Raw genomic sequence first — 12,383 nt, forward strand, 5'->3', positions numbered from 1 at the left:
TCATTATTAGTATATAGGAATGCAACAGATTTCTGTGTATTAATTTTGTATCCTGCAGCTTTGCTGAATTCAGATATTAGTTCTAGTAGTTTTGGAGTGGTTTCTATAGGGTTTATATACAATATCATGTCATCTGCAAGCAGTGACAATTTAACTTGTTCCTTGTGGATCTGGATGACTTTTATTTCTTTGTGTTGCCTGATTGCTGTGGCTAGGACCTCCAGTACTATGTTGAATAAAAGTGGGGAGAGTGGGCATCCTTGTCTTGTTCCCAATATTAAAGGAAAAGCTTTCAGCTTTTCGCTGTTAAGTATGATGTTGGCTGTGAGTTTATCATATATGGTCCTTATTATGTTGAAGTACTTGCTCTCTATACCCATTTTGTTGAGAGTTTTTATCATGAATGGATGTTGAAATAATAGAGTTTTAGAACTAAAGGAGCACTGGATATTCTTCTGTAGCCTCCTTGTTTTATAAGTGAGAAACAAATGCCTGGAATATAGCATGTGTAAAATGGGACCCATAGGGAGTGAATGACCTGTTCCTAGCCCTCCGTGAGGTAGTGACACTTGACCTCTGTGGCTTCAGTAAAAGAACCAGAATATTAACAGGGATGGTTTCACTTACTCATTGAACAAATGAACAAGTCATTTGTTGGCTATTTAAGGTGCAGCATGTCCTGAGGTAGGCAGGTCACTCAGGTCTTGAGTGATTTATGTATGAATAACTGGACATCCTGTGATAATGTGACCACTTGCTCTTTTTTCATCACCGGAAGGAAAACAATTGCTTTCGCTGTCCTGGAGCCTGGCAATATGATGTGTGGAGTGAGAAACAGATCTCTCTGGGCTCAGTATGGACTGAACTTTTTTTGTATCTGTTTTTTTTTCCAGCTGGAAGAGGAGAGATCTGTGCTCAATAATCAATTGTTAGAAATGAAAAAGAGGTAGGCTTTCTTTTTGTTTATTGGTGTGTGTGTGTGTGTGTGTGTGTGTGTGTGTGTGTGTGTGTGTGTGTGTGTGTGTGTAATAAGGAAAATGTTAGAACGTGACGTGACTTACATAAAACATGAACTTCTTATCTTCAGAAAAATGCATTGTGATAATCTGGTACTCATAATTGGTAATTTATGAAAATTCATTTGTAAAAGTTTCAGTATTTCTAAAACAAAGAATAGTTTATTATTTAAGCTATGTTCAGTTGCATTTATGCAGAAGTATTCTAAACTCAGATTGGGTCATACTGCTATTACTTCCTAGCTTCAGTAACTGAAAATACTGCAATTTTACATGCAGTAATTGATCTACATAGAAATAATACTGATTTCATTATATGAAATTTTTAATTTTTCAACAATAATGGGTAACATGATTTTAAATGCTTCTATTTCCTAAAAAAAGAGCTGTTGTTATTCTTCATGATAATCAAATGATAACTCAAATGAAGCCTCACAGTCCTTTTGAGTAAGGATAAACAGGCCCACAGAAATAATCATTTAGAAGCCTGTTGCTCGTACATCCTGACAGTCTCTGCTCTTTTAAAATGTGCAGTTTGTGTTTACAGGAATTCTGTGCTTTTTACTGCATGCCAAGCAAGTTTAGTGTGTGCTGTTGCTGAGAACCACAACCTGTGTAGTGCTTTCCTTCAGGGCACAGGATAGGTGTGCATTACAACAGTGGCATGCTTTTTTTCTTACTAAAAACAAAAGTAAAACCAAAAATAAACCTTTAAGACTAGCATAACCAGGAATTCCTCCATGCTCTGCAGAGTATTTTATTCTTGTCAGGGCAGAGGAAGCATCCCTAACTACTGACATGTGTTCTACCCTTGCAGTGTCCCCTCCCTTCTGCCAGCATGGCAACTGCTTAGGAATTAGAGGCTTTATTTAGCCTACAAAGATATTTGGGGTTCCAAAAACTACAGTCTAAAAGACAGTAGACCTCAGTCTAGACATCTTTCCTCCTCCTTTTTAAAAGTAATAAGTACTTAGATTCTTTAAAATTTTATACCAAAAAACATGTATGTTTCATCACTGCCCCACTCCTGGTATTCTTCAAATGACCATGAGGTATGGTGACTGGTCTGCAAGCCTTCACCTAGCTCCTGTGTGCAGGCACAGCTTTGCCCATGTGAGCCTCGGGATGTTTAATTTTACATAAATAGGACTTGCTCCCTTTAAAAATGGCCTCGTGTACAGTTACCAAAGATCTGTGAAAGGGATTGTTCCTGCGGCTTCTGGCAAGGGAACATACAAAAATGGGCTGGTGTAAGTACAACATCCCTTGCATTTATTTAACACCTCATAATTCACATATTTATCTAAACTTAAAACAACCCAGTGAAATATATGGTGGGGTGTGCATTTAAAAGTGATAAAACTAAAGCCCATAATGTATTCAGCTTGGCCGAGATCTCAGGTGCAGGTATGAGCCCAGGTCCTAGAGTTTTATGCTGGTTCTTTTCTCACTGTACCTTTACTTACTTACTGTTTAAATTTTTTTTTTTAAGAAAAATGCTATGCTTTGTTAGTCCTTACCACTTAACTGATTATGTGCCTTTCAAAATATGATTAGACTACAGCTGAAAAAGATGGAGTGCATTTGGGTACCTGTCAAATCATCCCTTCACCATCTTTGCTCCCATTTTTGAGTCCTGGATATGTTTAAGAGAATGTCTCTTGAAAATTATTCTTTCTGTCAGTAAATGCAGATAAAGATGATAATTTTTTCTGATAGTGAATAATTTAAAAATGTAGTTTCTCATAATTGGAACTGTGGGGTTTTTTTGTCAAATTAATCCTCATGGAAAGTTATGTCTATTCTAAAAATCTGAATGCAAATGTATTTTAGCTAATTAATTTGGGCCTTTAATGCCTTCTAAAAGTCATTTTGGTAAAGGATTTATATGTAGGTCTATGAGTATTAACGGTTAAGTGAATTTAGCATAGATATTATAAAGAAGTTGATATGCTTTTAATTTAAATGTCTGACAAGTCCTTAAGTCATAAAGATATTTGAAATGTAGTTCATGCAAGAGCTGAGATCTTAATTGATGGTCTAATTTAGAAGCAGTAAATGAACATACATAGTCATGATACTGTATAGTTGCTGTGCAGAGCTTTCTCCTGACTGTAGGATGGAACTACTTATCATGAAAAAATTAGTAGCTTCCTTCTGTATTTGCTATGGTTTTTTTTGGTATCTAGCCATCTAATTCTAAGCAATATGTAGTAAAGCCTTTTCTCTTTGCTTAAAAATACAGTCCTTTCTTTGGAAACCAATCTCCAAGTTAAGCAAACCTCTTTCAAAACAGGTTCCAAGATGTCTAATAGATAAAGCAGAGCCAACCTTGAATGGCTTTAATTGTCAGAAGGGGATAAGAGTGTTCCTCTGTCCCTAAAGCCTACAGCAGATTTGGGAACTTGCTTAGCTTCTCTAGGCTTTTTGATGTCAAAGAAGGGACTCCAGAGTCAAAATCTCAGATGTGTACTTTTAGGACTCAGAATTACTTGTGTTTAGTGTTAATGCAAGATAAATGATCAGGAATGGAGACCACTAACCATACCTCTACAAATTCTGAAGAGGTCAGGTGCTATTTCCGCTCATTAACCTCACTGTGGGTTGCTAACTGTCTGACTGTCTCAGAGCTTGTGCAGCTTATCAACGCTCATTTCACCCCTCTCTTTTCCCTTTCCGACTCTTGCTTCCTTTGCTATATCTGTGTGTCTTTAATGGTAAGACTAAAGAAAGTCTATCCACGTTATAATAAATAAATTTCATATATTTTTAGTAAACCAAATTGTTGTATATATTTTTTGGCTGCCTTTGTCCCTCTGTGTCTTGCTTTTGTTTTGTAAAATATTCTCAGCAATACACACACACACACACACACACACACACACACACACACACACACACACACACACACACACACACACACACACACACACAGCTTTTTTATACCTATATACAGCAAAGACACCATTGCAAATTTTGCTCTCCTTACCGTATTTGCATTTCTCTTCATGTTTCTAATATTTGGTTCTTGTTATCTTGAATTTTTAAAGCTTGCCCAGCAATACTTTAAGGTATTTGCTTCATTACTAGAATTTATTTCTTATGTAAGTAGTAAGGAAAGAATCTGGGTAATATGTTACCTTGGGAGAAAGATTTCTGGCTCTGATAGCCCTTCTTTCATTTTATGTTTATCTTCCCTTCTTAGTATTTTTAGTAACACCAAGTCATTTTAGCCAGCATGGCTTAAATATAGCACGGGCCCTCCTGTCAGTGTGGTTTGTGACTCACATGTCAGTAATGTTGGCATAAATGATTTAATTCAGCCCCATCTTGGTTTGTACAATGGGATTAGGGTTTAGAAATAGCCTAAGAAGCCAGTAGTGAAGATCTGTTATAAAGATGAGTTGTCAAAGTCTATTTGTCCTGTCATTTGGTATATAAATCACAAGTCAGATCCCTTTCTTAACCACGCATCTCTTGATAACTTGTACAAGAAATTTTCTTCCTAGAAAGCAGCTTCACTGAGAGGTTGTGTGTATGTAATAAGCAAAGATGCCTGTGCATTTTTTCTTCTGCCAGCTAAGGGAGTCCTCCTCCCTCCCTGACACCCACAACCTGGGAGGTCTTGATTATAGAAGAATCTGGATCTGTTCGGTAATGCCCAAATCTTGGTATTTTTGAGTAAAAATATTTAAAATTACAATTTTCAAATTTGAGTTAGATTTAAAACAAGTGAAGCTCTTGAAGTAGCTTTTACAATAGAATAAACTACTACCAAATAAGCTTAATAGAAACTTCACAGAGCCCAGGATTTACTGAGTCTTTGGATAACCTCACATATTTGCTTTCCAGGTGGAAGAAGTGCCTGTACATTCCTTGATTAAAATCTTTGTTTTGTTTTAATTTAAACAAGTTCCTATTTCCTACAAAGGTGTCACTCACTAAGTAATATAACAGCACCAATGCCCACCCCCTTCCAGTGTACATATAATGCTTGGGTTGAATTCAGAAATTTCTGTAAGTCTCAGATTCTTTTTTTTACTAGTCATTCTGGAGTGTAAGTGTAAGCCACACAATGAGATAAATACAACACTTATATTTTCACCTTTGTATAGAATTTCAATTTACCATAAATCACGAGAATTTTGTAATTCGTGTGCCGGATATCTTGGGTCTCACTAACCAGACATACATTTTGCCGTTTCTAACCTGGGCCTCAGTTTCCAATTCTTCAGTCGGTTCTAAAATAGACTGAACCATCACCTGCCCTGCGTCCTCGCAGTTCCTTCTAATAGAAGGGGAGTAGTTTGGCTTGCTGTTTAAGTTAGGAGCCCTCTCTGGTGACTGTGTACATTAGTACAGTGCTGCAGGTGTGCAGCCCGAGGTCCTGCTAGAATGCTTTTCTCCAGTTTTGTTTTCCCCAAAATATTTTTGTGATACAAGGTCTTTTTCCTCGTTTCACACTGCATGTAATTATTAAAACCTTTTTATTTAAAAATTTTAGATTTACAGAAGTTGTAAGGGTAGTACAGAGAGTTTCCACATCCCCTTCACCCCACTCCCCTGATGTGAGCAGCTTACACTCCCTGGCACATTTATCTCAACCAGGAAAGTAACCTGGGTACAGTACTCTCAGCTGGACTCTGGCCGTCATCCGGATGTCCCCTGTGTTCTCAGCGGCTTTTTTCTCTTCCAGGATCTAGCCTAGGAAGCCATGTTGCCTTAAATCTCATGTCTGATTAGTCTCCCCCAGTCTGTGACATTTCCTCAGTCTCTCCTTGTCTTTCGTGATCTTGGCATTTTTGAAAGCATGTAATTTTTACAACAAAAACATAAACACACACAAGTGGGTACCTAGTAGCCTGCCCTTTGGGTCATATGGATCGCCTCTTGCCCTCCTTCCCTGCTGTTACCTTCCTAGTCTTTTTCCAGTCCCTGACTCCAAGGTCAGTGTCCCCCTTCCTCTGCTGATAACCTACTGCTGAGTCAGGCTGAGAACATGAGTGCCCTGACATTCTCCCTCCAGGCCCCCCATGCTTTAATTCTACACCTGAAAATCCATTTAAACATTTCTGTGCTCACCTTTATGTATCACCTTTAATTTCTATGAGCAATTTAATCTCCTCTTCAGATTCTAAGGATAAAAAGTAATAATTCTTCAGTTTGAATAGCAGTAATAATCTTTGTTACCATTTTGGCCCATAAGATATCAAAAACACATTCTTGGAACTTGCTAAAAGTTGCTGAAATTAGTGAGAACCAATCGATACTCCCAGCATAAAACTGCTCTGCATGACATCCATATTATAATCGCTTTGCATGTGTGTATTTTAATTGTTATTGCTTGGTAATAACTTATTCAAGAATTAACAGAATTCATCTGGGGAGGGGGTGGTTAGATTTTTAAAAGAATTCTTTGGGGGTGCAACCATCTTGTTATATTTAATTCTACGCCTTCCAAAGTTATTAACTTGTTTCTTTAAATTCAAATGGACACAATGACATGCAGATTCTGGCATGTCTCTGCATAGGTAGACTTGTTCTCCCCTCACAGTGAGTAAAATTTCAAGTAAAATTTTGCAAGCATAATAGCCTTAACCCCTATAAAACTTCAGTGTTATGCGTTTTTTCTTTAGATTAACTAAGTTGCGTGTTTGTTCTAGGACAGGTGTGCACTGACCACTCTCTTGGCTGATTTCTGGAATTTTTAACTCTTTGGTCTTTTAGAGAATCCAAATTAATAAAAGACACAGATGAAGAAAAAGCTTCCTTGCAGAAATCCATCAGTATTACTAGTGCCTTACTCACAGAAAAGGATGCAGAACTGGAAAAACTGAGAAATGAGGTAGAGTACCATCTAAGGTGAACCTTCTTGCTGCCTCTTTTTGTCCAAACTCCAAGCCTCAGCTAAATCGCTGTGTTTCAGGTCACAGTGCTCAGGGGAGAGAACGCCTCTGCCAAGTCCTTGCATTCTGTTGTTCAGTCTCTAGAGTCTGATAAGGTGAAGCTTGAGCTCAAGGTAAAGAACCTGGAGCTTCAACTCAAAGAAAACAAGAGGCAGCTCAGCAGCTCCTCAGGTAAAATGGTGACTGCGTGGCGCTTCCTTCCCATCCAGCTGCATCCTGCAGAGGAGCCGGGTCTAGTAGTGATGCTCTTGGAAGGGAAGGCACTGCTGCACTGTCCTTGACTTGACCCTTGTCCTTGGCTCTCCCTCCATCTGCTCAGATGAGGGCTAGACAGGACCCAGGTCCCACACACGGGGACCTCTCTGGCATCCCCACTCCTGGGCCTCCCCGTGGTCTGCAGTGCTGGCTGCAGGTGGTGGCTGCCAACCTTAGCAGCTGTGGGTTCTGCGAGTGCACTGCAGGCAGGAGAACAGAGGCAGCCCATGTGAAAGGACAACAGCCTGTTGCTTTAAGTTCAAGTGGATGCAACAGGCACCTCCCCGTGCAGCTGGCCAGCCTAGAGAACACCAAGGGGAGGGCCCATGTGTTTGCAGATCCCCAGGGACCCAGAGGGGACAAGCACTCATGCACGTGTTCAGAGGCGCATCTGGGAATTCCACATGAAAATGGGTTTCTGACACTGGCCCTTTAATTGCAATAACAAGAAAAAGAGATTGCAATTTGTAAAAACCCCTCACCACTTTCTTTTTTTTTTTTTTTAACATAAGGTAATACTGATACTCAGGCAGAAGAAGATGAAAGAGCCCAGGAGAGTCAGGTAAAATCCTTCCCTTTTGCTTTGCTTACTTGCTATTTTTAAAAATCATTTAATCTTTTAAATAGGATGTATATATAATTAGACTATATATATAGTTTAAACTTTAAACAATATTAAAAAAACATTTAAAGAAAAGTTTCCTTCCAAACCCCACCTCTCTTCTGCTCAGTTCCCAGCCCTCCAAACAGGCAATGTCTGTTATTAGTGTGTTTTATCTTTTCAAAGATTTTAAAAAATGAATACATAAGCCAAGACTAATAGTCTTTCTCCTCTCCTTTTTTACATAAGCTGGTCTGCACTTACCTTTTTAATAGCTGCATTGTATTCCAATATATGATGTACCATGATCTCATCAGTTCCCTGTCAGCTGACCTGACATTTGGGATGTGTCTGATCTTCAATTGTATTACAAGCAACACTGTAATGAATTATCTTGGACATCTGTCATTTTGCATATAATAATAGTATTTATTTAGGATAAATTCCTAGAAATAGAATTGCTGTGTGAAAAGATTCCTTGCTCATCTTTACCTTAAAAAGACAGAGTTCTTAAAAACTGTTTCCTAGAGCCAAAATTATCAAAGCAGCCTCATTTTTTAAAATGGGATTATATGGAAGCAAACTATTCTATATTTGGAAATGTACATAAGCAAAAAATATCTATGTTCAATTTTAATGATATGTTTTTAATGCATTTATCCTGCTCAAAATTCAAAGGTACAAAAGCCATCTTTCATTAAAAAGAAAAAGAAAAACTCAGTTTGTGATTTGTTTTTCATCTGATGTCTCTTTGAAAGGCATGGAAAAATTCAACAAACATACCAACTCGCCCTGGATAGCACCGTCTGTTTAGTTCATACGTCCGATTAGCATGAACTTAATTAACCATGTTTTCTCTCCCCCTTCCCTTTCTGCTTCCATTTGTTTCATCTGCCGCTGCCAACACTTTTCTTCCAATCAGCAAATGGTTTGTGTTATGTTTCCTAATTTGTGAGCACATGCGTGTGTGTGCGTGTATGTGTGGTTTCCCACTAAAATCCATTTTGTAGCTTTTCTTCTTCCTGAAATGGAGCTTCTGACAGGATATAGTCTTAGAAAATGCAGTTTGAGATGCAGATTTAGTGGGTCTCCCTTCAGTGTTGAAAGGATATTCTTCAGAGAATCACAAAGCTAGTGATTGCTAGCTTTGCTTCATAACTTGCCCTAGCAGGAGAGAAAGGCCAAATTATTCCTTTAAAAAGTGCATTATATATGTATGTATATTATCTGTATGCACACAGATACTTTGTAATATTGTAAAGTGGAATTTTTTCCATGGGTATTTAGAGAAATAAAACCCTTTTATTTGATGAAGGGAAAGAAACAGTTTGTTTTTACATTAAAGTGCCCTTGATGTGAAAGGAAATGTTAGGCCAAGAGGCTTTCCCCTGGATGGTGATCTTGTTACCAGGTGTGTCTTGGCAAAGCTGCTCTTCCTACATGTGGCCAAAGTGGCTCCTCAGTTGAAAGGGAACTTAAACCATCTCTTGAAATCTCCTCCCTTGTTCTCTGAAGACACATTTACTTGCCATCCCACCATGACCAATTAAATGTTAAATGGCGGTCTGAGAATCTCCATGGACATTTTACCTACAGAATGTAAAAGTCCTGGGTTGGTTTTACAGTTTAATGGAACTGGTTATACTTTTTGTAAAATTTTGTGTATGTACGTTTGTCTGTATAAAACATGGGTTCAGTTATGGCCACTATTGGCCCCTGTGACATCCAGCACACTCTGCAGCCATAGCATGAGATTCCATTTCTTGATATACCAGTGCACCTGTTTTAGATATCTTAAATATGTTTCTTTTTTTTTTTCCTGAACAAATCAGATTGATTTCCTAAATTCAGTAATAGTGGACCTTCAGAGGAAGAATGAAGACCTCAAGATGAAAGTGGAGATGATGTCAGAAGCAGCCTTTAATGGGAATGGTGATGACCTAAACAATTATGACAGGTATTTCATACTAAGCAGTACTGATTGGAACCTTAGTTCTGTCTAAATAAGTGTGTTTTTAAAGTTAAGTTCTCCAGTGCATTGGAGAAACATAGTTGCTTTGTGGTTATTTGGCCATAAGTCAATTTCAATAAATATGACAAGACAGTGTACTATAAATGGTCTGACATGAGAATTTTAAATGTGGATTGTAGTACTTACACATGAGGCTCCCAGACTTGGCCATAGTTAGTTCTTATTTTATATTCTTTACAAGTGATATTGTCTCTTGAATTTCCTCTGATAGAGATGAGTTTCTGATTATACGTGTTGACCTTTGTAGTGATGACCAGGAAAAGCAGTCCAAGAAGAAACCTCGCCTCTTCTGTGACATATGTGATTGCTTTGATCTCCACGACACAGAGGATTGTCCTACCCAGGCACAGATGTCTGATGACCCCCCACATTCCACACACCATGGCAGTCGGAGTGAGGAACGCCCATACTGTGAAATCTGTGAGATGTTTGGGCACTGGGCCACCAACTGCAATGACGATGAGACCTTCTGATTAAGCTTCAACTTGAGAGCTAGGCCTTCTCAGACGCACTAGCATTTGGGCAGCTGAGCACCAGCATTGTGTGTGTGAACTTCAGGAGAACTCACCTTATTTTTGAGCCCCCGTCAACAAATCCAAGAAAATACCTTGATCTTCAACAATTTGTCCTTTCAGTCTCCCCTTACAAGTTAGAATAATAAACACTGAGTAGGTGAGTTTTCACCTCTAACTTTGTCTTCTTGATTTTTAAAAGTTTTAATAAGACATTGCACCAGATGCCATTACATTTACTGTCCCTAGGGAAACCTCCTAGAACATCTTTACCCTTAAAATACCTTATTTAAGTAACTTTAAATTATGCTGTTACTTTTCATAATATTTGCACTAAAATATTTCCAAGCTGCATTTGTATATTTAGATGTTTTTGGTTAAGCTTTGACACTGGAATGAGTTGAAAAATGTGCCATTTTACATTTTCATCTACTCATTTAAAGTATTTTATTCTTAAAGAAATATCTGAGCTCTTTGCACTACCTGATGTCAGTAGTGCCTTTATTTCAGGCTTGATGATACTTGGGTGTGATTATAAAATCATGAAACAGGTAAAGGGATAGGGAAGCCCACAAACTGCTGTGGGGACATTTTATAATCTATATGCTGCACCCACTTACTCTACTGTGGTGTTTTGTTTATTGGTTTTGCATAATTTCAGCTTCTATATATTATATGTATATATTTTTAAGAAATCTCTATTTTGGGAAAAAACATACACAGTGTGTCTTTCTTTTCAGATTTTTTACCTTAAAATGTTCATCAGCACCTAGCAGAAGTAGGCCAGAAGTAGTATCATGTGGCTTTGCAACTGTTTTTTCTTTTTGTTTTCATTTCATTTCTTTATCAGATATAATATAGGGGAAAATTTTCTCCAAAAAATCTTTTTCTTTCTCCAACAGATATCCCCAGCAGTCAATTAATTAATCAGCCAGTATAAAACACCTAAGTTAACCAATCTGCAACCTTTACAAGTTTTTTTTTACTGTGTTTTTAGATGAATGTATGATAAGAAATCCAACATTAATAGTTTTGGATTTTCTTATCACAAAAATAAAATGAAGGACCTCAACCACCGAAAGTTTATCAATCAGCTCGAATCTCTATCTTCATTTGAATGTCTTCTAGAATGTATAAAAAGTAGTAAATATCTTCCAAGCTACATGTGAATAAGAACTTCTATAACTGTATATATGCCTTTGATGTATTTTCCCCTCAAGATTATCAACTGTGTGTTTGGCAAGTGAAAAATATATCTGTAATTGAAATTTTTGGTTATAAACCTATTATAATAGGAATTGTTTCACAAACAATATGCAAAGCAGTATTAAAACTTGAGCAAACAGATGTTTGGTATCTACTTTAATAAATGGTTATTGTTTTTCGCCAGTGGTAGTAAACTGATGTTATCCTCAGGTTTCTTTCTAATGGTGGTTTTTCTTCAAATGAGCAAGCTCTGTAGATCCACATAGCAACTTGTATTTCAGTCTCGTTGATAAACGGCTTTTAAGAAATTGGTATATTCTATACCTCAGAGTGTTCTATGACCCATTTAGCATAAAATAAATACCCAAGGCTACTACGCCTTACTATATCACACCATATTATCTGACCAAACTATAAGTGGCACCATGTAGTACCAACTATCTATTAATCCATGAAGTTTTGGAAAGAAATGCTGTGTAAGTTGCTGTGATATTACCAAATGATTACTGAACTAAACATTTGTTTTATCAGCACAAACTCCCCCCCCCCAAGTAGATATTTCCAAAACAGAGTTAGTAGTTAAATTTTTACCTCAGTAATACCCTGGCAGTAGTCATTGTCTTCAGTACTGACTATAAGGAATTAAAAGACTCAAATTATGAACAAAACTTATTGTGATCATTTTGCATTATATGTGTATATACAAATCATTAAGTTGTACACCTAAAACTAATACTATGTACATGTCAATTATATATCAATAAAAAAAATACTAAACAAGTCTGTAATATTTACAGAGCAACTACAGCAATACAGCAATGTCTTCAAACACTGGGTCTCTATACAAGTAAAACA

The 12,383-nt window shown here is 37.4% G+C and overlaps 1 protein-coding gene across 15 annotated transcripts in view; it reads left to right on the top strand.

Annotated features, from left to right (window-relative positions):
• Positions 1-11,739, top strand: part of CLIP1 (CAP-Gly domain containing linker protein 1) — a 109,742-nt gene extending 98,003 nt beyond the window's left edge. For all 15 annotated transcript variants that reach the window (XM_073223810.1, XM_073223804.1, XM_037014415.2 and 12 more), the window contains 6 exons: positions 894-946; positions 6,744-6,861; positions 6,943-7,093; positions 7,690-7,739; positions 9,611-9,735; positions 10,058-11,739. In XM_073223810.1, the coding sequence (XP_073079911.1) occupies positions 894-946; positions 6,744-6,861; positions 6,943-7,093; positions 7,690-7,739; positions 9,611-9,735; positions 10,058-10,283 (723 nt within the window). In that variant the 3' untranslated portion in view covers positions 10,284-11,739. The remainder of the gene's footprint in view (positions 1-893; positions 947-6,743; positions 6,862-6,942; positions 7,094-7,689; positions 7,740-9,610; positions 9,736-10,057) is intronic.
• The last annotated feature ends 644 nt before the right edge of the window (positions 11,740-12,383 follow it).

Source organism: Manis javanica, chromosome 15 (genome assembly GCF_040802235.1).
Source record: "Manis javanica isolate MJ-LG chromosome 15, MJ_LKY, whole genome shotgun sequence".
In the NCBI taxonomy this organism is placed as follows: Eukaryota; Metazoa; Chordata; class Mammalia; order Pholidota; family Manidae; genus Manis; species Manis javanica.